Source organism: Ranitomeya variabilis, chromosome 5 (genome assembly GCF_051348905.1).
Source record: "Ranitomeya variabilis isolate aRanVar5 chromosome 5, aRanVar5.hap1, whole genome shotgun sequence".
Lineage (NCBI taxonomy): Eukaryota > Metazoa > Chordata > Amphibia > Anura > Dendrobatidae > Ranitomeya > Ranitomeya variabilis.
In genome coordinates, this window is record NC_135236.1 from 316,978,435 (window position 1) to 317,004,037 (window position 25,603).

Genomic DNA, 25,603 nt, shown 5'->3' on the forward strand with positions numbered 1-25,603 from the left:
CAGATATATACACGCACACAGATACACACAGAGATATACACACACACACACACACAGATATATACACGCACACAGATACACACACACACAGATATATATACACACACACACAGATACAGATACACACAGATATAGACACAGATACACACACACAGATATATATACACACACACACAGATACACACACAGATATACAGACACAGCTATATATACACACACAGATATATACACGCACAGATATACACAAGTACACACACAGATACACAGACACAGATATACACACAGATATATACACGCACACAGATACACACAGAGATATACACACACACACACAGATAATACACACAGATATATACACACACACACACACACACACACACACACACACACACACACACACACACACACACACACACACACACACACACACACTCGTCCTGTAGATCCACTTTGTGTCATTCCTCCCTCCTTGCCATTGATCGTGTCCCAGTGACTGCCACCGGGGCCGGCACAGCTCTGCACCCCCCCCATCTCTCCTCCCCCCGCTGGCAGTGACGTCAGCAGCCGGGGCTGTCACCGCTCCAGTAGTCCCGGCCGGGGTGCGCAGGTGACGGAGCATCCTCCTCATCCTCTGCATGGGCTGCTGACAGCGGAGGCAGCGTGCACTGCTCGTCGCCCACAATGGGACTCTTCCGCTGGACGGGCAGCTTCGCCCTCTGCCTGCAGCTGGTACTGGGCACAGCTCTGCGCAATTTACCGGCGTGTAACGAGGTGAGGTGCAGCTTTGTCTAAGCCTATTACGTGGGATCTATGTGCAGGGCAGGGGGATTGTGCGTCCTGTGCAGGGTCTTGTACTTCTGGGGGCTCTCTACAGAGAGGCACATCCACCCAGCTGAGACACCTAGTGTTAGTCATCCTTGCATTAACCACCAGTATGCCAGGCACTATGAATGAGCAGGCGATGTACCAGGCCAGTCATACCTACTGTCTCTTTAATAGGAAGCTTATGTAATGGAGAAGCCTCATTGCTAGCTGCGATCTCAGCCATTTGTAGTAGTGATCATCGTGTCAGCTCCATTCTGTCTATTATCAGAGTGTATGATTATTACCATGAGGAGCATTGCTGAAGGCTCTGTAGCTGTCACATTGGCCCATCCTGGCTGATGGCTGGACAAAGGCTGCCATGGTACACATGGTAATCAGCCACAGGCACTGCCTTCCCCAGTGACATGTCTGTATGTAGGGTCTGTATGTAGGGTCTGTATGCAGGCGGGGACCCTCTACACCCCCTAGAGTGCTCCTCCAGGGGAGAAGAAGCATGGTAGTATCGTCCCCCTGTTCATCAGTGTCTGCTGTGACTGTGCAGCAAGCTCTGCAATAACTAAGGACAATCAGGCTGACTATGCTGGAGATAGGGAAGGCATGTGTCTGGTCCCTGAGCATTTCTAGCAGTAAGTGTCCCCCTTGTTCTAATAAACACCAGGGTCCTGTCACTGCCTTACAGGGGGGCCCTTAGCAGAGAGCACTATGAGCTAACAGTATTGGGCTTCTTACATGGTTATTCCCAACAACTCATGTTACCCCTATCCTATGGATATGCAGTAACTTGCTGATTGCTGGGGTCCGACTGCTAGGAGTAAGATTTGCTCTGTCCTTAATGGACCGGAGGCGCACATGACTTTCTCACCATAACCCTTGTACCAGGGTAACACCGCCCATTGGTAGAGGGGGGACGCTTCTGGAGCAGTCAGTGGGTACAAGCCCAAAAGAAACTGAAGATTTCTCTGTAGGGGCATCTGCAACTCATTACTAAGTGGGTTCAGCACTAAGGGGACAACTTTTCTGGTGTAAAACTGCTTGAAATGTCCCAACATTCCTGCCTAATGCATATTTGCATAAATGGCGACTTTGGCATTATTGTGACAGGTCCAGACAGCTTTTTGGTAAGTAGGCGGGGCACAGCTAGGAGGGGGCGGGGCAACATAAATGTGGCGTAAATTATTATTGTTATTATGTCTCCTAATGACTTCACGCACGCAGAACGCTTGTCTTGGTGAATTAAATACTGTTTATTTCATACACTAAGAAATGATATCTAAAACACTAAGAATGCTCCAGATGATGTCAGTAAGGTATGCAGGGACTTGTGTGCTGTCGGCAGCGCTAAGGTGTGTACTGTTTGCTTTCTGGATAGAATTGGCTACTGATAGGTCACTAATTTATAAAGTACCACCCTACCCTGTAATACAAACCCGCACTTGTGTGGCCTCTATCACCACAGGGGAGACTATACAAATGGCATCCCGGCACCACCACCGAGTACCTCACCAGCCTGCCACAGTGAATAATTCAGCATGGACGCCATATGGCAGCACAATCTGTAACATTACAGTCACTTTATGATTATTACTATCCAGGTGAATGGGGGAGGCTGGGTGCATAAAGGAGAAAAAGGTGACAGGTAACAAGAGAGAAAGAATTTAGCTTACAAGGGACAATGGTTACTTGTCAAGAAAAAAACAGAGCAAAAATAATGACCCTGATCCTTCCGAATAGTATAAGAAATAAAAGAATAAGACAGCGTATTTCTACCTATAATGTATACATAATACGTGTATTACCTTTTTCAGTAATAATTTAAGTGTGATCTGTCACCAAATTTCAGAAACCTCATACATTGTTAAACAAATCTCAGACCTGATGAGGCCGGTGTACTTTCTCTGTAAAGCCACATTAGAATTGCTGTATAATTATTTTTGAATATTTCCCTACTCTAGCTGGACTCCTAAAATGCTGATCTTAATTTCAGGTCTATACAACCACATTTACATTATATGGATTTTGATACATCATCAGGTTCAACTTAGACTGTCTAAGAGACATGTTTAAAGGGGTATTCCCATCTTCAAGATCCTATTCCAATATGTAGTAGGTGTAATAGTAATAATATTAGCCAATACCTCTAATTAGAAATGTAGGATAGTTTTTCTGATTCGCTATGTCTCGTTCCTCATGTGCAGGCATTGCAGGACCTTAGGTATTCATGGTTACAACCACTAATGTAGTGACAGCTAGTTGCTAGTGGTTGGAACCATGGATACCTAAGGTCCTGCAATGCCTGCACATGAGGAAAGAGACATAGCGAATCAGAAAAACTACACTACATTTCTAATTAGAGGTATTGGCTAATATTATTATTATTACACCTACGACATATTGCGGTAGGATCTTGGAGATGGGAATACCCCTTTAATAATATCTTCAGTTTGTATTGTAAATCCTGGCTGTAGATAAATGTCTAAACATTATAGCTTTCTTCCAGCTATAGAAGACGCTGATGATGGCAGCAGCACTGTTTATAGGCTACTGGTGACAGGGAACATATTTTGACTCCTAAGTTTGATGCTTTGTGTAAAGAACATATAAATATAAAATATATTAACTGCACTTGAAAAAGCATTAGTTTTACTTCTTTGGAAAGTTCTTTTTTTTCTTTAAAGGGATTGACCACTAGCTGGACAACCCCTTTTTAATTGAAGCAGTCTCCCTTATAAAATGAAAAAATAACAGATACTCATCTCCCTCATCCGGCTCCATTCCAGCGATGTCAGCATTGAGTCTCTCGGGGCTCACATGAGCTCTGCAGAGAAGCGACTGATTAGCTGCAGCGTTCATGTAACATACCAATGTCATGGAGGACCCAGCGCCGGCATCACTGGAGCGATACCGATTGCTGATGTGTGATATGAGTATCTGTTATTTTTATCTTACAAGGGGTCTATCTTATTTAAAAAGGGGTTTTACAGCGAGTGGGACACTCCTTTAATGTATTAAAGGGGTTGTCTGATCTTAGGTAAAAGTCTGCAGTCACTCTATGTGACTGTAGACTTGTGAATCCTCACATCACATGCACTGCGCGCTGTCAGGATTCTCCGATGCCGGTGCGAGGAGCAGCGGGTGCGTGACCACAAGTATGTGATTTGCACACATATGGTCATGTGTCGACTAGATGTGCAGAGCCTCACTCAATGCAAGTGGATTGCGCAGGGCTGGACACGTCTAGTCGGAATGTGGCCGCTAGTATGCATGTCACATACTTGTGGTCACATGTCCCCCAGTTTCCAGCGCTGGCTATGGAAAATCCTCAGATCGTGCAGTTCACGCGATGTGAGGATTCACAAGTCTGCAGTCACATAAAGTGACTGCAGACTTGTAGCCTAAGGCCAGACAACCCCTTTAATGATGTGTCACACTATAGCCCTCACAGGAATCCAGGAATACACCCCTCTCTGAATTAAAAAAGATGGATTACAATGACAGATCCTTTAAGGGTATGTGGACGGTCTTTACATTAAATTTGGAATTGATTTTGCGTCAAAATCCAAATTAAAAACGGTTTTAAACACGATTGGAATAAACTTCTTATTGATTTCTATAGGAAGACCCCATTGCTGTTCAAACAGTGAAGTGTTTTTTCTTCCAAACAAAGCTTTACAAACCAAGTGGAGAAAAATAAAAGATGTGGGGAAAAAATATAGATTTTTACTTGGATTTCTTTTGAAAACCATGTTGGGTTTTTCCATCTAAATAAAACCTTTGTGTGAACACCCCATTCATGAAAGGTCTAGCTGTCGCCATGCTTCTTGAACTTTCTAGCACTCTTCACTATAGATTCTGATTATATATGTGTAGAGACGTGCCGTATAACCTGTCTCTAAAATACTAATGCCATAAGTATCTTTAATACGAACAATACTAAAGGTAAAGTCGGCTTATAACGTTCTAGTGTACATATTGGCACCACAGCCTTAGTGATCTGCCAGCAATTGTCTCATTACCTTGGAAAGTTTGTTTTTCTCAAGACGTTAATTCTTCAGCCAACTCTGGTAATTTGCAGAAATGATACTTGGTGCTAGAGATGACCACTGCCATACAAGTACATTAAAGAAGTAGGTGGCCAGCTCCGCGAGTAGGTACTTCCGGCCGGCGGCCACCACCACCGACACCGATGACAGCTGATTGGCTGGAGTGCCGAGTGCCGGCTGATCGGACGTTGATGCCCTTTCCTAAGAATAGGGCATCAATGTAAAAGTAGTGGAGAAAAGGAAGGATTTATTGTACGGAGCTGATGCCATTTTCAGGACTGATTGGGCTTTATTCATGGTACAATTTGCCACAAATTTTGATCCATTAATGTGAAGATCTATACTCTAGGAATTTCACCCATGCTGAATGCTGTGTACAGTCAGTGAAAGACCCTAATGCATTTATTCTAAAATAATTATTATGCTTGTTTATACAAGGTGACTCAGTGGTTAGCACTGCAGCCTTGCCATGCTGGGGTCCTGGGTTCAAATCCCACCAAGGACAACATCTGCAAGGAGTTTGTATGTTCTCCCCGTGTTTGCGTGGGTTTCCTCCCACACACCAAGACATACTGATAGGGAATTTAGTTTGTGAGCCCCAATGAGGACAGAGATGCTAATAACTTTAAACTGCTGAGGAATATGATGGCGCTATACAATTAAGCATAATAAATAATGTAGCGCCACACTTTGTAGATATTATCATAACTGTCATCTGTGACAAATCTGAAGTCCCTATCATTATGTCTTAGACTGTGGGAGGAAGCTGACATGCCCATTTGAGCCCAGGGCCATAGCGTTAACCATTGTGCTGTCGGACTTGGAATGTGGTTGCTGTTTTTCACCTACATGTGTCACTTGGCTCTCTCTAGTCACAGCTACAAATGTGCCTGTATACAGCGGGGAAGACTAATCAGAAGAAATGCCATACCGAGAGCATGCAACGGATCCCAAAACACCACAAAAACTATACCGTAATATCTGGCTACATGTGTTTTGCCCCTAAAGAGTACAGTTAAATATGCCACAAAAAGGTTAACTTTTGTTATTGTACAAATTCAATATTTCATCATTAGGAGATTATCACTAGAGAAATAGTAAACCTGCTGCTATGTACACCTACATATTCATGAGCTCTGTATAACCCCACCTCCACCACTGATTGGCAGCTTTCCTCCTATGCACAGTGCTACATAGCTGTCAATCAGTGGTGTGGGCGGGGTTATACAGAGCTCCACATTCAGAGAACTGCTAGATCTGCAGCAGAGAAAACAAGGATTTTATCACAAATACAACACACAGCCCGGTAAGTGACACATAACTGGAATCAGAGTCTCTGCCCCTACATCAGATGGGGTAGCAAAACCCTGTAGACAGATTCCCTTTAAATATATTTATCCTACATATGTGCCAAGTAAGAAGCCGGTTATTGCCTATATACCGTTTCATGAATCTGCCGTAGTCCAGATACATGATTTCTTTTATAAGTATTCTAATGATTTCCGCTGCTAAAGGCTAATCCGAGTAATCAAATTACCATGTTTCCTGGTTCATACACCTGCTATTACCATTTACCTTATGTTGTGTGAAATCCTACATTATGTGATAATCCTTGTTTAACCCCTTCATGACCGAGCCAATTTTGACCTTAATGACCAATACAAATTTTACAATTCTGACCACTGTCAGTTTATAAGGTTATAACTCTGGAACGCTTCGGCGGATCCCACTGAATCTGAGACTGTTTTTTCGTGGCATACTGTACCTCATGATAGTGGAAACATATCTTGACTTGCGCTTATTTGTGGAAAAAAAAGAAGAAATTTGTCAGAAATTTTCTATATTTCACAATTTTCAAACTTTTAATTCTTATGCCCTTAAATCAGAAAGTTCTATCACAAAATAGTTAATACATAACATTCCCCACATGTCTACTTTATATCAGCACAATTTTGGAAACATCTTTTTTTTTTTTGTTAGAAAGTTAGATGGGTAAAAACGTTCATCAGCGATTTCTCAATTTTCCATAAAAAATTACAAAACATTTTTTTAGGGACCCCCTCACATTTGAAGTCACTTTGAGGACTTTTATATGACAGAAAATACCCAAAAGTGACACCATTCTAAAAACTGCACCTCTCAAGGTGCTCAAAACCACATTCAATAAGTTTATTAACCTTTCGGGTGCTTCACAGGAATTTTGATGGAAAAAATGAGCATTTAACTATTTTTTCATAAAAAAATTACTTTAGATCCAATTTTTTTGATTTTAGCAAAGGTAATAGGAAAAAATGGAATCCAAAATTTGTTGTGCAATTTTTCATTAGCATGCCGATACCCCATATGTGTGGAAAAACCACTGTTTGTGCGCATGACAGGGCTTGGAAAGGAATGAGGGAGATAAGGGAACTTATCTAGATGTGTGGTGCCTGGTGCTTCTCAGTAGTTTATAACATTGAGACGGGAAAATAAAAAAACATTCCCACCAAAAAAAATTTAGCCCCAAATTTAAAATTTTTACAAGGGAGAAATTGCACACACCATTTGTTTTGCAATTTCTTATGAGTACACTGATACCAAATATGTAGAGGAAAACCACTGTTTGTGCACACGGCAGGGCTTGGAAGGGAAGGAGCGCCATTTAAACTTTTTGAATGCAAAATTTGATGGAATAATTGGCCAACACTATGTCGCGTTTGGAGAGCCCCGGATGTGCCTAAATAGTGGAAACTCCCCACAAGTGATGTCATTTTGGACACTAGACCCCTCAGGGGACTTATCTAGATACAATACTAATGTTTTAACTCAGGAAGAGTTCAGAAATCAATATTTTGTGGAATAACCATGATGTTTAATCACAGCTTTCTTGCGTCTTGGCATGCTTCCCACCAGTCCTTCACACTGCTTTTGGGTGTCTTTATGCCAATCATGGTACAAAAATTTAAGCAGTTCTTCTTTGTTTGATTTCTTGTGACTATCCATCTTCCTCTTGATTACATTCCAGAGGTTTTCAATGGTGTTCAGGTCTGGAGATTGGGCTGGCCATGACAGGGATTTGATGTGATGGTCCTTCATCCACACATTGATTGACCTAGCTGTGTGGCATGGCGCATTGTCCTGCTGGAAAAAAACAGTTCTCAGAGTTGGGGAACATTGCCTGAGCAGAAGGAATCAAATGTTTTTCAAAGATAACCTTATATGCGGCTTGATTAATATGTCCTTCGCAAAGAACAACCTGCCGAATTCTAGCCTTGCTGAAGCATCCCCACATCATCACCAATCCTCCACCAAATTTCACAGTGTGTGCAAGACACTGTGGCTTGTACGCCTCTCCAGGTCTCTGTCTAACCATTAGATGAACAGGTGTTGGGCAAAGCGGAAAATTGGACTTATCAGAGAAGATTACCTTACTCCAGTCCTCTATGGTCCAATCCTCATGGTCTTTGGCAAACTTCAGCCTGGCTCTCCTTTGCTTCTCATTGATGAAAGGCTTTTTTTCTAGCTTTTACATGACTTGAGTCCTACCTCTAGGAGCTGTTACGGAACCCCCCAGCACCCAGAATATGTTGTGCAGTTCTATGTATGTATAATAGGTTCCATGTGAGATGCATGTCCCTAATGCATCAGCCCACAGGCTGCGCCCCTGGGCAGAGGGGACAAGATATCCCCCTTCTGACCTCCCCCACCTTTGTAATTCCCACAGTAAATATCGGCAGGCTCCGGCCACCTGCGGCTATTGTAATGTATGGCCTGCCGCTTTTCAATTGGCCCGCCCTCTGTATCTGTGTGATATATTCTGTGTCCTGTGAGTAAAGCGTTGACACACTGGAAATACGTGGAGAAGCAGTGATCTTTTATATGCGCCCATGTAACCAAGCAATTCCAGCCAGCGTCCTTCATTCAGACTCCAGCCAAAGCAGAGTGGACCTCCTGAAACATGGGGTGGTACTGAAAGAGGTACTCCAGCACGGTAGACCCCGTTACAGGAGCCTGTTACGAACTGTTCTTGCCATGCACTTCACCCCAGCTGCCATTTGCCATTCCTTTTGTAGGTCACTTGATGTTTTCCTGCGGTTGCTGAGTGACATTCGAATAAGATGTCGGTCATCCAGTCAGTGGAGAGTCGTTTTCGCCCTCTTCTGGTTTGTAGCTTCGTTGTCCCCAATGTCTGCTGCTTGACCTTGTTGTAATGGACTGCCATCTTAGAAATTTTAAGGATGGAGGCAACATGATGCTCACTGTGTCCCTCTGCTAGTAAAGCCAGAATTGAGCCCTTCTTTTCCTCACTCAAGACTTTTCTTTTCAACTCCTTTGGCATGGTTAAAAGTTAATTTTTCATTTCTATTACTTTTGGGATATTACTCGCACTTGTTTTGGCATCCAGTTTGTTCTATTGCAAAAGGATTGTGAACACCACAGCAGGGTTTTTTTTATACTTTCCTTCATTAAATAACATTTGGTTCAGGTGATCATCTAATTAGAAGCACATTAAGTAGAATGAGGTGTTCTCTGGTTGAAATTCAACTGACACTGGAATGGAATGGCTGTCAGACATGTAGAGAAGCTGATTTTTATATAACTGCAGTGGTCTCTTAATTTTTGCCTGAGCTATGTAACTTTTATTATTATTAGATTTTTTAAAACATATTTTTTCAATTTTTTAAAAACTTTTTAAAAACAGTTTTTACTTTGTCCCACTATGGGACTTTAACCTTCAGCATCACCGCTCTCTGCACTGAGGGACGGGTGCAGCTGTCAGAATAAGCTGACACCCGGCAGCAAACGCGCGCACAGCGCCTCATGCGACCATGTACTGAGTACGTCTAAGGTCGGAAAGGGGTTTTCCCACGAAGAAAAGTTTATTTTAATCAATAACTCTTGGAATAATAATTTCCACAATTAGATGTGTTAAAAAAAATGTCCCTGTGCTGAGATAATCTTATAAATGTGCCTCTGCAATGTACTGTGTAATGGCTTTAGGAATCAAAAAGGGGGTGCTTTAACACAGTTAAAAAATAAACAGTCAAGTGACCCTGCGTTGACTACGAGGAGATTATTATTATTTATTATTTTAGCGCCATTTAGTCCATGGCCCTTTACATGTGAGGAGGGGTTTGCATAATAAAAACTAGTACAATAATCTTAAACAATACAAGTCATGACTGGTACAGTAGGAGAGGATGGATGAGGATACAGTAGGTGAGGGTAGAGCTGGTCATGCAGGGTTTGGTCGATTGGTGGCTACTGCAGGTTGTAGGTTTGTCGGAAGAGGTAGGTCTTCAGGTTATTTTTGAAGGTTTCGATGGTAGGTGAGAGTCTGATATGTTGTGGTAGAGAGTTCCAGAGTAGGGGTGATGCGCAAGAGAAATCTTGTATGTGATTGTGGGAAGAGGAGATAAGAGGGGAGTAGAGAAGGAGATCTTGTGAGGATCGGAGGTTGCATGCAGGTAAATACCGGGAGACGAGTTCACAGATGTATGGAGGAGACAGGTTGTGGATGGCTTTGTATGTCATGGTTAGGGTTTTGTACTGGAGTCTCTGGGCAATGGGGAGCCAGTGAAGGGATTGACAGAGGGGAACGGCCGGGGAATAGCAGGGGGACAGGTGGATTCGTTGGGCTGCAGAGTTTAGAATAGATTGGAGGGGTGCGAGAGTGTTCGAGGGGAGGCCACAGAGCAGGAGGTTGCAGTAGTCAAGGCGGGAGATGATGAGGGCATGGACTAGTGTTTTTGCAGATTCTTGGTTTAGGAATGTACAGATCCGTTAAATATTTTTGAGTTGAGGTCGGCAGGAAGTGGAAAGGGCTTGGATATGTGGTTTGAAGGAGAGATCAGTGTCAAGGATTACCCCAAGGCAGCGAGCTTGTGGGACTGGGGAGAGTGGGAAGCTGTTTACTGTAATGGATAGGTCCGTTGGGGGCGTTGCATGAGATGGGGGAAAGATGATGAATTCTGTTTTGTCCATGTTAAGTTTTAGAAACCTAGCGGAGAAGAAGGATGAAATAGCGGACAGACATTGAGGGATTCTTGTTAGTAGGGTGGTGATATCTGGTCCAGAGATGTAGATCTGTGTGTCATCAGCATAGAGGTGATACTGAAAGCCGTGAGATTCTATGAGCTGTCCGAGGCCAAAGGTGTAAATGGAGAAGAACAGGGGCCCTAGGACTGAACCTTGCGGGACTCAAACAGATAGGGGGCGAGATGAGGAGGTGGTGTGAGTGGGAGACGCTAAATGTCTGGTCTGTTAGGTATGACGAGATCCAGGATAGGGCCAAGTCTGTGATGCCAAGGGATGAGAGGGTTTGTAATAATAGGGAATGGTCCCCTGTGTCAAGGGCAGAAGACAGGTCCAGGAGGAGGAGGACAGAGTAGTGTTGCTTGCTCTTGGCGGTTAATAGGTCATTGGTGACCTTAGGGCAGTTTCAGTGGAGTGGTGTGACCGGAAGCTAGATTGTAAGCGGTCAAAGAGGGAGCAGGAAGAGAGATGGGAGGACAGTTCAAGATGGACGTGTTGTTCCAGTAGTTTTGAGGCATAGGGGAGAAGTGATATAGGGCGATAGCTAGATACAGAGGATGGGTCAAGAGAGGGCTTTTTGAGGATAGGTGTGATGGAGGCATGTTTAAAGCTTGAGGGGTTAGGGTTGGGATGAAGACTGTGGCGAGGTTTGGGATTAAGTGGGATGGGATCGGGTCAAGTGCACAGGTGGTGAGATGCGATCTTGAGAGTAATGGTGGAGAAGTTGGTTTTGGAGGTGGAGGGCTGGGCAGTTGGGAGGAAGGGCTCTGGGGGTGGTCGACCAAAACTGTCTCTGATGTTATCAATCTTCTGCTTGAAAAATGAGGCAAAGTTCAGCTGAGGTGAGGGAGGAGGGAGGAGGTGCTGGGGGACGGAGGAGAGAATTGAAGGTGTTGAATAACTGTTTAGGGTTGTGAGACAGGGAGGATATGAGAGATGAGAAGTAGGTTTGTTTAGCTGTGGCGAGGGTGGTCTTGAAAGTAGTGAGGGACTGTTTGAATGCGATGAAGTGCTCGTTGGGGTGGGATCTTTTCCATCTCCGCTCAGCAGCCCTGGAAGCTCGCCTCAGTTCTTTGGTCAGGCTGGTGTGCCAGGGCTGTCTGTTGATTTTGCGAGCTTTGGTATGTGTGAGAGGGGCAAAAGATTCCAAAGCTACAGCTATTGTGGTGTTATATAGAGAGGCAGCGGCATCCGCATTGTGTAGGGAACTTATATCTGTAAGAGGGAGGAGGGATTCAGAGAGTGAGTGTAGATCGAGGTGTTTAAGATTTCTGCGAGGGTGTGCAAGTTTGTGGGTTGGGGATTGTAGACAAGGAGTGGAGAGGGAAGAGAATGTGAGTAGGTTGTGGTCAGAAAGAGGAACAGGTGAGTTAGAGAGATTAGATAGGGAGAAGATGAGGTCCAGTGAGTGGCCATCTTTGTGGGTGGCTGCGGAAGACCATTGAGTGAGGCCGAAGGAGGAAGTGAGAGATTGAAATTTAGTGGCAGCTGAGAGGGAAGTGTCAATGGGGATGTTGAAGTCACCCAAGATGATAGTGGGGATGTCAGCGGAGAGGAAATGAAGTAGACAGGTGTTGAAGTGGTCAAAGAAGGTGGTGGCTGGCCCTGGGGGGCGGTAAATGACAGCCAGTTGGAGTTTGGAGGGGGGTAGATGTGCACAGAGTGCACCTCAAAGGAAGGCAGGGTAACAGAGGGTGGTAATTGGATTGGAGTGAAGGAGTAGTTATCTGACAGGAGAAAACCAAATCCTCCACCATGCTTGCTGCTGGGGCGGGGTGTGTGGGATAAGTGGAATCCAGCATACGAAAGTGCAGCACGGGAGGCTGTGTCAGAAGGGGTGATCCAGGTTTCGGTGATGGCGAGGAAGGAAAGTGGTAGTAACAAAAAGATCATGGATGTAGGAAAGCTTGTTGCAGACAGGTCGAGTGTTACACAGAGCTCCTGTTAGTGGGACTGGGGAAGTGGGGGCTGGGTGAATGGGTATAAGGTTAGAGAGGTTACGGAAATTTGTGATAGAGCGTGGATGGGAGGTAGAAATGACTGTGGTGATGTGGTGAGGAGGACCAAGATTTGGAGAGATATCACCAGCAGTGAGAAGGAGCAGAGAAAGTGTTAGCAGGTGGGAGCAGGAGAGGGCATGAGGTGGCTGTCTGTGTTTGGAGACAGAAGATTGTATGTTGAGGAACAGTTCAGAGGAGGAGATGAGATGGATGGGGAGGATTGAAAAAGAGAGGAACAGTTCCTTACTAGGATACCGTAAATGTTTAGTGCAAAAGCATAAGCTAGAGCATAGAGCATATATGAAGGAGTCCAAAGGATATGAAGGAGTCCAAAGGAAACAGCACACCCCCAGAAGAAGGCAAGGCATCTGAAACGCGCTTTGGGGTTTTGGCACTACATCTTCAGGCAAATACCATACTCTGTTTTATTTTGGATTTATTCACTGGTAGGTGTTCTGTTTCCTTTGAACTTCTTGATACTTACCAGTGCACTACTATTCACAGCAATCAGTCACACCTCACCTACATTTATTCTCTTTTCAATAATCCTTTTATAATGTTTGCTTTGAGTATTTCTTGTTTATAGTTGTGGTGCTCCTTGTTTTCTTACTGATCTCTGTCATCATCCTGTGTACATTATGTTCTAGTTTTTACCTATTTTTTGTCTAATAAAGATTACCTTTTATTCTTTCTATTAGTTTTCATGTGCATGTTTTCCTTTATATGCTCTAGTATGTGAAATGGCTGTGTCTGATCATACAGGGACATGGTCTGATCATACCACATCTCCTGGGCAGGGGGGAAAGCAAAAGAGAGTATACAGACATTACAGCATGCGGATTGCAGCTGATTCTTTTTGTGAGGTAAAATATTTCCCTGCCTGTTTCTAAACGTTTACTTTTTTCTTCAAAAAAATAATCAGCTGTGACCCCATGCTCTAATGTCTGTATACTTTTTTTTCTTCCTCCCCCCTGCCCAGGAGCTGTGGTATGATCAGACCATGTCCCTGTACGGTCAGACACAGCCATTACACAGTACACAGGAGAGGCACATTTATAAGATTATCTCGGCACAGGAATATTTTATTTAAACACATCCAATTATGGAAAGTATTAATATTCCAAGATCTATTGCTTAAAATGAACTTTTGTTTGTGGGAAAACCCCTTTAGGGGAAACGTGTGACTTAGTTATGGGCCACAGTGTTCACAATTTCATATGCTGTTTATGTGCATCATGTTTTACTTGCTCTTTTGCTGCTGTTTTTAATTGAGATTTCCTCTGTATTTTATGGATTTTTTGGCAAAGTTTTTAATCATTTGTCATAATTAGTGATGAGCGAATATACTCGTTACTCGAGATTTCCCGAGCACGCCCGGGTGACCTCCGAGTATTTTTTAGTGCTCGGAGATGTACAGTAGTTTTCATCGCCGCAGCTGAATGATTTACATCTGTTAGCCAGCTGGATTACATTTGGGGATTCCCATGCAACCAGGCAACCCCCACATGTACTTATGCTGGCTAACAGATGTAAATTATTCAGCTGCGGCGATGAAAACTACTGTACATCTCCGAGCACTAAAAAATACTCGGAGGTCACCCGGGCGTGCTCGGGAGATCTCGAGTAACGAGTATATTCGCTCATCACTAGTCATAATAAAATATTGTACATTTTATTTTCTTTCCATGCCTTGTTTTTCCCTCTTACACACAGGGAATAGTGTATTATTTCATGGATTTTGTGAGTGATATCCATGTGACAATAGGCGGTTTTGGCATTAGATAATAATGCTGAAACTGGTAGTTTTTCTTTTACCTTATTTTTGTATCTTTTATATTTTTTGGATGTATTATTTTTGTAATATATAGGACAGCTAGTTTTTACATGTATGTAATGCTAAACCCCATCAGTATAATGAGAAGATGGTAAGTTAGTGACTCTAATCTTAGTGACCGCCTCTCATTGGATTAACATGGATGTACCATTTTACCATAGTTCAACTTTGCAGCAATTTATTAAACCTGATAAATGCGTGTAATGCGAGTGTCGTGCATTTTTCATGCGAGTACAATCCGATTTTTCATACCTAGCATCCGATTTACATCCAAATGCAGTGCGATTGCTAACAGACTGCAATGCATTTTTAACATGAGCATTTACATAGAGAAGTTATTTACGCATCATTTTCAAAGGAAATAATCTTCAAAACATAGATAGATAGATAGATAGATAGATAGATAGATAGATAGATAGATTAAAAGCCAGCAAATGATCTGCCGCGTACAGTATAATCACAGAGTGACAGGTTAGAATTGAATAGATAGAATAGAAATATACACATAGAATACATATATACAGCTCTGGCAAAAATTTTGAGATCACTGCAACATTTTCAGTTTGTCTGATTTTTCTCTTTATAGGTATATTTTTGAGTAAATGTAAATTGTTCTTTTATTTTATAAACTACTGACGACATGTCTCCGAATTTCCAAGCAATACATTTTGTGTTTATTTTCTGAAAATGAGAAATGGTCAAAATAACAAAGAAATCCATTGCTTGCAGACCTCAAATAATACAAAAAAACAAGTTCATAATCATTTAGAAACAACAATACTAATGTTTTAACTCAGGAAGAGTTCAGAAATCAATATTTTGTGGAATAACCATGATTTTTAATCACAGCTTTCATGCGTCTTGGCATGCTTTCCACCAGTCTTTCACACTGCTTTTGGGTGACCTTATGCCACTAATGGTACAAACATTTAAGAAGTTCTTCTTTGTTTGATGGCTTGTGACTATCCATCTTCCTCTTGATTACATTCCAGAGGTTTTCAATGGGGATCAGGTCTGGAGATTGGGCTGGCCTTGACAGGGATTTGATGTGGTGGTCCTTCATCCACACCTTGATTGAGGAGAAAGAATCAACTGTTTTCCAGGATAACCTTGTATGCGGCTTGATTCATACGTCCTTCGCAAAGATTAACCTGCCCAATTCCAGCCCTGCTGAATCATCCCCAGATCAACACTCGGTCGTCTAATGAATAGACTGAGACCTGGAGAGGCGTACAAGCCACAGTGTCTTGCACCCACTGTGAAATTTGCTGGAGGATCTGTGATGATCTGGGGATGCTTCAGCAAGGCTGGAATTGGGCAAGTTGTTCTTTGCGAAGGACATATCAATCAAGCCGCATACAAGGTTATCCTGGAAAAACAGTTGATTCCTTCTGCTCAGGTAATGTTCCCCAACTCTGAGGACTGGTTTTTCCAGCAGGACAATGCGCCATGCCACACAGCTAGGTCAATCAAGGTGTGGCTGAAGGACCACCACCTCAAATGTCTCATGGCGAGCCCAATCTCCAGACCTGAACCCCATTGAAAACCTCTGGAATGTAATCAAGAGGAAGATGGATAGCTTAAATTTTTGTACCAGGATTGGCATAAGGTCACATAAAAGCAGTGTTTAAGACTGGTGGAAAGCATGCCAAGACGTATGAAAGCTGTGAATAAAAATCATGGTTATTCCACAAAATATTGATTTCTGAACTCTTCCTGAGTTAAAACATTAGTATTGTTGTTTCTAAATGGTTATGAGCTTGTTTTTTTTTTTCATTATTTGAGGTCTGTAAGCAATGGATTTTTTTGTGATTCTGACCATTTCTCATTTTCAGAAAATAAATACAAAATGTATTGCTTTGAACATCGGAGACATATTGTCAGTAGTTTATAGAATAAAAGAGCATTTTACATTTTACTCCAAAATATACCTATAAAGAGAAAAATCAGACAAACTGAAAATTTTGCAATGGTCTCTTAATTTTTGCCAGAGCTGTATATATACATGTCAGTAACACACACACACACATATATATATCTATATATATAATTGTCTAAGGGTTTTTCTGTCTGTCCTGGAAATCCCGCGTCTCTGATTGGTCGAGGCCACCTGGGCCTCGACCAATCAGCGACGGGCACAGTATCGACGTAGATGTCATAATGGTTGCCATGGCGATGATGATGTCATAAAGGTTGCCTCGACCAATCAGCGACAGGCACAGTCTGCCGCAAATTCTGGAATCATCATTGTCCATATACTACGGGGACATGCATATTCTAGAATACCCGATGCGTTAGAATCGGGCCACAATCTAGTATATATATATATATATATATATACATATATATATATATATATATATATATATATATATATATATATATATATATATATATATATATATATGTATATATATACGCCGTATGTATTTATATTGCACAGAAAGATAGGTAGAAGAAAAGCTGGTAATACATCTGCTGGCTTCTGTAAAATCACTGCAGGAGCTGACAGGTTAGAAGAGATGGATTACATACAATAAATACATATAGAATATGTAGATATATAGGTCAGTGACAAATACAATTAGTATAGTGTGTGTGCAAATCCTGGACATGTATTTAATAAAAGATTATTTTACGGAAATAAATGGTGTGGGCTCCCGCGCAATTTTCGCAACCAACAGAGGGAAAGCCAGCGACTGGGGGCAGATGTTTATACCCTGGGAAGTGGGTAATACCCATGGAGCTTCCCAGGTTATAAATATCAGCTCACAGCTTTATACTTAGCCTTTACTGGCTATTAAAATAGGGGATCCCCCCAAAAAAAGATGTGGGGTCTCCCTAGAATTAATAACCAGCAAAGGCTATGCAGGCAGCTAAGGGCTGATTTTAATAGCCTAGGAAGGGGCCATGGATATTGGCACTTAGCCTCGCTCTTCCCACTTGCCCTGTAGCGGTGGCAAGTGGGGTAATAGTTGTGGGGGTTGATGTCACCTTTGTATTGTAAGGTGAAATCAAGCCCACTGCTTTGTAATGGAGAGGTGTCAATAAGACACCTATCCATTACTAATCCTATAGTTGCTACATGTTAAATAAAGACACAGTCAGAATAAAGTCTTTTAATGATATAAAACACAACACAGTTTTCCTATTTGATTATTACTAGTGATGAGCGAATATACTCGTTACTCGAGATTTCCCGAGCACGCTTGGGTGTCCTCCGAGTATTTTTTAGTGCTCGGAGATTTAGTTTTCTTCGCCGCAGCTGGATGATTTACAGCTACTAGCCTGCTTGATTACATGTGGGGATTCCCTAGCAACCAGGCAACCCCCACATGTACTTAGCCTGGCTAATAGCTGTAAATCATTCAGCTGAGGTGATGAAAACTAAATCTCCGAGCACTAAAAAATACTCGGAGGACACCCGAGCATGCTCGGGAAATCTCGAGTAACGAGTATATTCACTCATCACTAATTATTACTCCTAATCCATGCGACGCCCTCGATCTCCTGTATTAAAAATAAAAATAATGAACCAACAATATACCATACCTGTCCATCATTGTGTCCTGAGCAGTAATCCATATCTGGGGGATATACAGTTTTCAACCAAGACAGTGCCCAAGATGCGACCGTCCAGGCTGAAAACCACTGATGAATGAGCTGCTGAGAGCAGCTCCAGTGACTAGCAGTGACATCACTGAAGCTGCGCTCCCTCACAGCCTGAACTGCGGTGAACTCTGGACCTTGGGAAAATAAACTCTTATTTTCATGTCAGTGACTAGTAGGACCAAACCCTGGACTCCTATGCATACATATGCCAGGGATGTCAATGAGTAAACAACATTTTTGCTGAATCATTTCCAAAATAAACTATATATCATCCTGCTCAGCTTCTCCTTCTCAACACTATGCTGTTCACAGATCAGACCGCATGTACTGTACAATGTGACAGGTTATTCTGATGTTTAAAATCTTTATAAAACTTGCATAGAAATTCTATTTGGGTACCCACCCCCCCAAAAAAAAGCCATTATATTCTGCAGTGTCATAGAATAGCATATCTCACAACTTTGCCGCCCTAACAAAGTCATTTTCCTCCTATGTACTCCTCCTCATAGTATATAGTGCTCCATACAATATTATGGGTACCACATACTCCTACAACAGTATTATGGGCACCATATAGTTCTCCATACAATATTATGGGTACCACTTAGTTCTCCATACAGTATTTTGTGCACCACATAGTCCTCCATACAGTATTATCGGAACCACATAGTCCTCCCATACAGTATTATGGGCACCACATAGTCCACCAACTGTATTATTGGCACCATATAGTCTTCCATACAGTATTATGGGCACCGCATAGTGCTCCATAGAGTATTATGGGCACCACATAGTCCTCTAAACAGTATTATGGACACCATATAGTCATCCATAGTGTATTATGGGCACCACATAGTCCTCCAAACAGTATTATGGGCACCACATACTCCTCCATACACAATTTTGGGTACTACATAGTCCTCTATACCATATAAAGAGCCCCATATAGTCCTCCATACAGTATTATGAGCCCCATATAATGTTCCATACAGTATTATGGCCATCACATATTCCTCCATTCAGTATAATGGGCCCCATATATTTCTCTATTCAGTATAATGGGCCCCATATATTGCTCCATACAGTATAATGGACCCCCCCGTATATTGCTCCATTCAGTATAATGTGCCCCATATATTGCTCCACTCAGTATAATGGGCCACATATATTGCTCCATACAGTGTCATGGGCTCCATATATTGCTCCATACAGTATAATGGGTCCATTATATTGCTCCATACATTAAAAATAAATACTCCATGTTTCCCCCTGCTCCGGTCTCTGCAGTCTCTGGTCTTCTGACCCCCTGCATTGCTCGGCACAGAGGGCACACTGTAGGGATGTCATTGTGCCCTCTGCGCTGAGACGTCACAGAGCTCAAACGTAGTGGGGAATGATAGGAGAGAGACCGTCGGCTGGCGGCTCTCTCTCCATTATTGTTTTCAACAGTATCGGCATCCAGAATGGCAAAACAGTTGAGAGTATGATATGGATGGAGGGGGGCCCAATGCCAGTGCTGACACCGGGCCCCCCCTGCCTCACGGACCCCATAGCGGCCGCGTGGTCTGTTGCCATTGGCGGTATGCCACTGGGGTAGAGAATTGGGTCCATCGATTGTTGCACATGGAATAAATACTGCTTTGGCTGAGCACTGTGTCTGTCTCTCCTGTAAGTTGCTCATTTATGCCAGTCATTCCTGCACTATGTGCCTAGGGCATGGAGAAAAAGTCACACACATAAAATTGCAAGTGACTGTGTGGAACACCAAGATCGAGTTTTTCCACATTTTTATTTCAGGGTCATTTTAACTGTCCTCTTGACGTTGTTCTTCAGAAATTATCATTCAATAAATCATAAGAGTAACAACTTACAAATAGGTGATTAACATTACCAGGAACATCCTGGTAACAAACTCTACATATCTTTGTATACCAATATGTCCAAGATGTCATTGACTCACAATTCTTCTCCTGTTCTAGTTTATCTTTTTTTTTTTTTTTTTAAATCAATTTGCATATTATCATGCAATAAAATAAGATTTTCCATCATCTTCTTATGTTCATGTACTTGTGGTTGTCTCTGCTATGATTTAGAATGGTGGTGTAACAAATATTTAGAACCAAAGGTCCATTTACACAGACTGACCTGGGGTCAGATGATAAACTTTTACCGATCATAGCGGCCATTTGAATACCTGTTTGCATAGGCAGGCCAAAGTAAATGATGAGCACTGAGCGATTTATACTAGATTGCCCAGTTTATGTAGGGTGCCATTGTTCTCGGCAGTGTCAATCCTGTTTACACAGGCCGGTGCACCGCCGAGAACGATGGCCTTCTATACGGCATAAAAGATTATTTCACCCGATGAGAGTGCATTCATCGGGTGATCGGCAACCTGTTTTCACAGTAAGATAATTGTGGAGTTAGCATTTTTAACTACACTTATACACTATTATCTTTCAACGTAAATACCCTTTTACTCCAAAACATATTTATGGCTTTATGCGTATGAGGGCATAGAGACAGCTCAGTGTCACCGTAGCTTTTGGGAATCAATAATGGTTAACCCCTTCACCCCCGGAGCTTTTTCCGTTTTTCCGTTTTCGTTTTTCGCTCCCCTCCTTCCCAGAGCCATAACTTTTTTATTTTTCTGTCAATTTGGCCATGTGAGGGCTCATTTTTTGCGGGACGAGTTGTACTTTTGAACGACATCATTGGTTTTACCATGTCGTGTACTAGAAAACGGGAAAAAAATTCCAAGTGCAGTGAAATTGCAAAAAAAGTGCAATCCCACACTTCTTTTTTGCTTGCCTATTTTGCTAGGTTCACTAAATGCTAAAACTGACCTGCCATTATGATTCTCCAGGTCAGTACGAGTTCATAGACACCAAACATGACTAGGTTCTTTTTTACCTAAGTGGTGAAAAAAAATTCCAAACTTTGCAAAAAAATAAATAAATAAAATTGCGCCATTTTCCGATACCCGTAGCGTCTCCATTTTTCGTGATCTGGGGTCGGGTGAGGGCTTATTTTTTGCGTGCCGAGCTGGCATTTTTAATGATAGCATTTCGGTGCAGATACGTTCTTTTGATCGCCCGTTATTGCATTTTAATGCAATGTCGTGGCGACCAAAAAAACGTAAATCTGGCGTTTCGATTTTTTTTTTCATTACGCCGTTTAGCGATCAGGTTAATGCTTTTTTTTTATTGATAGATCGGGCGATTCTGAACACGGCGATACCAAATATGTGTAGGTTGGGCTTTTTTTTTATTGATTTATTTTGATTGGGGCGAAAGGGGGGTGATTTAAACTTTTATATTTTTTTTATTTTTTTCACATTTTTTTTTACTTTTTTTTTTAACTTTTACCATGCTTCTATAGCCTCCATGGGAGGCTAGAAGCAGGCACAGCCCGATCGGCTCTGCTACATAACAGCGATCATCAGATCGCTGTTATGTAGCTAAAATGCAGGTGTGCTGTGAGCGCCGACCACAGGGGGGCGCTCACAGCCACCGGCGATCAGTAACCATAGAGGTCTCCAGGACCTCTATGGTTACAATGCACAAGCATCGCCGACCCCCGATCATGTGACAGGGGTCGGCGATGCGCTCATATCCGGCCGCACGGCCGGATGCGGTAGTTAAATGCCGCTGTCTGAGTTTGACAGCGGCATTTAACTAGTTAATAGCGGCGGGTGATCGCGATTTCACCCGCCGCTATTGCGCGCACATGTCAGCTGTAAAAAACAGCTGACATGTCGCGACTTTGATGTGCGCTCACCGCCGGAGCGCACATCAAAGCGGGGGTCCCGACATGTGACGTACTATTACGTCACATGTCGGGAAGGGGTTAAGGTCCGGGGACATGCTTGCTCACGATTATCTTGCTGTGTAAATGCCCTTTTAAGCTGTCCAGCCTGACCGATCACTGATTTCAATCTATCAGCAGACTTGGGGAACTTGATATCATCCATGGACATGAGGACTGTGACCTGTTCTATCAAACGTCTTCAGTTCGTTACATTTTCAGTTATCAATATCTATAATATTAGTTTCCATAGGAACTGTTAATATCGAATAGATACACTTGAATAATTAGATGGCTACTTATTGTAATTAGTGTGTACAGAGATTAATATATGAGGAGACTACTGAGCGTCTTGTTTTATCCATGTCAGCAAGGACCATTCTGCAATCTGCAATATTATTATTATTTTTTAATATTATTTATTTATATAGCACCATTAATTCCATGGTGCTGTATGTTACATATAGGGTTATAGATATCGTTAACAGTAAACATATTTACAATGACAGACTGGTAAATACATTCTATGGGATAATGGGGAAGAGACAGGAGGTCGGTGTGGCGGCAGCTATGGTGGTGGTGAGGCGGCAGCTTGGGTGGTTGGTGAGGCGGCCGCTCTGGCGGTGGTGACGCGGCAGCTCGGGTGGTTGGTGGGGCAGCAGCTCGAGTGGTTGGTGAGGTGGCAGCTCGGGTAGTTGGTGAGGCGGCAGCTCGGGTGGTTGGTGAGGCGGCAGCTCGGGTGGTTGGTGAGGCGGCAGAATGGTTATTGCAGGCTGTAGGCTTTCCTGAAGAGATGGGTTTTCAGGTTCCGTCTGAAGGATCCGAGGGTGGTGGATAGTCGGACGTGTTGAGGCGTGGAATTCCAGAGGATGGGGGATATTCGGGAGAAATCTTGGAGGCGGTTGTGTGAGGAACGAATAAGTGTGGAGGAGAGTAGGAGGTCTTGGGAGGATCGAAGACTATGTGAGGGAAGATATTGGGAGATTAGTTCAGAGATATAGGGAGGGGACATTATCTCAGTGTCATCCTCCCTCGGGTCAGCAGATGTGCTAAGTGGTGTCTGGTCATTTATGTCAATGAATATTTTCTCCATTGATTTTTTAAAGAGGTCCTAATGGATTGGCACAGTGAATAGATACCAGGATTTTAGAGAACATATGGAAATCATTGCTGGAAGATAGGTCTGAAGCCTTTCTTTGCTTTTAATGCAATGTTTCAGGTTCCCCATATGCTTGTAGTTGGCCCCACATTACATAGTGATTGTCAGACTGAAATAAATCTTTCCTGTGATAAAGACTGTGTATAAGAGACCAGTGGATGATTAATTAATATCATTAACATCTTCTTTGAAATAATTTCTTTATGTGTCAGTCAATATTTCAGTACCAAGTACATAGATTTTCTGTGCTTGTAAAGCCATATGCATGGAAGTACAAGTAGTAAGCAGGCGCTTATCTGATGTGACTCCATATTCCGTTTTTGATTTTGCACTACTTAATGAATTTTTCTGTGAAGGCCCTTTCACTTGTGGCAATGCACACAATATGGGAACAGAAGGGCTATGTTCTCACACAGCATTGTTTTTCTGCAGAAAAGAAGCTCCATTTTACAGTACCAGCAAAAGCTCTGAGATTTCAGAAATCTCATGCACACGCTTGTTCTTTTTTTTTCCTGACTGAATTTGAGAACTGCAGTAGTGTTTTTTAAATCTGCAGCATGCCGATTCTTTCAGCATGTTTACCTTGTTTTTCATTCATAAAAAGCAATTAAAAAGTGCAAAAAATGCAGCAGTCTTTGCCCTGTTGTTATAGCGGTTTTTTTGTGTTTCTGGTGAATTAAACAATCTTCCTTTAAATACTGTAGACAAATCACACGTATAATCCGCACCAAAAACCACCACACAAAATGCAAAGAAGCAGCAAAAAATTAGCAAAATTTGCATTTTGAGATACTGATTTGGCTTTTATCCTAAGTCATATTGCAAGACTCGTTAAAGGGTTGATTGTACTTGTAGGATCGCTACTTCCAACAGGTGGCGCTATAGAGTTTAAGTCCTCTTTTTCTCTGAAGAGGCAATTTGCATATTATATTTCCCAGAGGAGCATTGCACGGCGAATAAACCTCCTTACCTTGACAAGCCAGAGCTGGTATGTCACTGTCCATAAGGAGAAACGTTGCCCCTTAGACCCCAGTCCAGAGCCTCTCATCTAGCCAAATTAGTTCTCATGCTTTGCACTGACGAGGGCCAACAGCCCGAAACACCGTGTCTGCGAATTGAGATACTGATTTGGCTTTTATCCTAAGTCATAGTGCAAGACTCGTTAAAGGGTTGATTGTGACTTGTAGGATCTGTGCCCTTCCTAACAGTGGAGGTTGGCACCCTAACACACGATATGGTGCCCCCACTCCGCGTCGGCTGTCCCTTATGTCCCTAGAGAGCCCTAGCCACTACCCAAACCCAAGTCCCCAAACACAATACACACACAACAAAATATTAAGCTGAGTAACCTAGCCTTAATGAATTTTCTGCATAAAAAAGCAAGAAAAAGGCTTGCCCATTGAATAAGGCTGCAATTATTTCACAGTCTATCAGACAGATGTAAACCATAGATGCATATGATCATGTTCATTTAAAAATGCTACTATAAACCAGGGTACCAAAGTACTGATAGTATCTATTGGCTATAGTAGGATATAGGTATAGATAGCCAGATTAGTCAATTTTACATAAACCCTGTACTTTTAGGTCTACACATATAATAGATTGCCACAAGGTAATATTTCTCAGCAACCAGCACATTTTACCTAAGCATGCTCAATAGAAACCTTGCTCCTTTCTCAGAGGAACATGCTGCAATAATCTGAATGAAATAGCATTCTTTGTCCCAGTGTCCTTGTACCTACGCGTTTCGCCCCCTCCTAGTATAGGGGCCCATCAGGGGACCATAGATAGGAATAGACCATAATGGCATAATGATAGATGTGGCCATTATGGTCTATTCCTCTTTTTCTCTGAAGAGGCAATTTGCATATGAGTTCGGGTAATGAAACTCATGGCCAACTCAAGCGTCATGGTCTGTACTCAGACCGCGAAATATGGATTTGTTCAGTGACCTAAGGGGTGAAGACTAATTGGCATTTAAATGAACCAGATGTGGTTTTCAGTAATGGGTAACACAAGCAGGCTGCTCCCTCAGGCAATTTATCTTGCATAATCTCATAGAAGTTCCTGTGGCCAAGACATAGGTGCCTCCCTTTAGTCTTGGTGTAATATTTAAACCAAGTATACTATTGTCCTGGCAATTGCACTGTAACCTGTTTTTTGTTTCTTTTATGGAAAACTTTATTATCAGTAATGGGGTGAAAGGGTAATTATCTTTTGTCTTTACCTGTAATTAGTAGTATAAAATTGAAAAACCTTCCAATGCGTGGTGATGTCTGAGAACCTTGTAAACTATATTGTTGCCAGA

The 25,603-nt window shown here is 42.4% G+C and overlaps 1 protein-coding gene across 1 annotated transcript in view; it reads left to right on the plus strand.

The window, feature by feature from the left end:
• Window positions 1–566: 566 nt before the first annotated feature.
• Window positions 567–25,603, plus strand: part of ELAPOR2 (endosome-lysosome associated apoptosis and autophagy regulator family member 2) — a 157,455-nt gene continuing 132,418 nt past the window's right edge. The window contains exon 1 of the mRNA XM_077264643.1: window positions 567–771. Within this exon, the coding sequence (XP_077120758.1) occupies window positions 682–771 (90 nt within the window). The 5' untranslated portion in view covers window positions 567–681. The remainder of the gene's footprint in view (window positions 772–25,603) is intronic.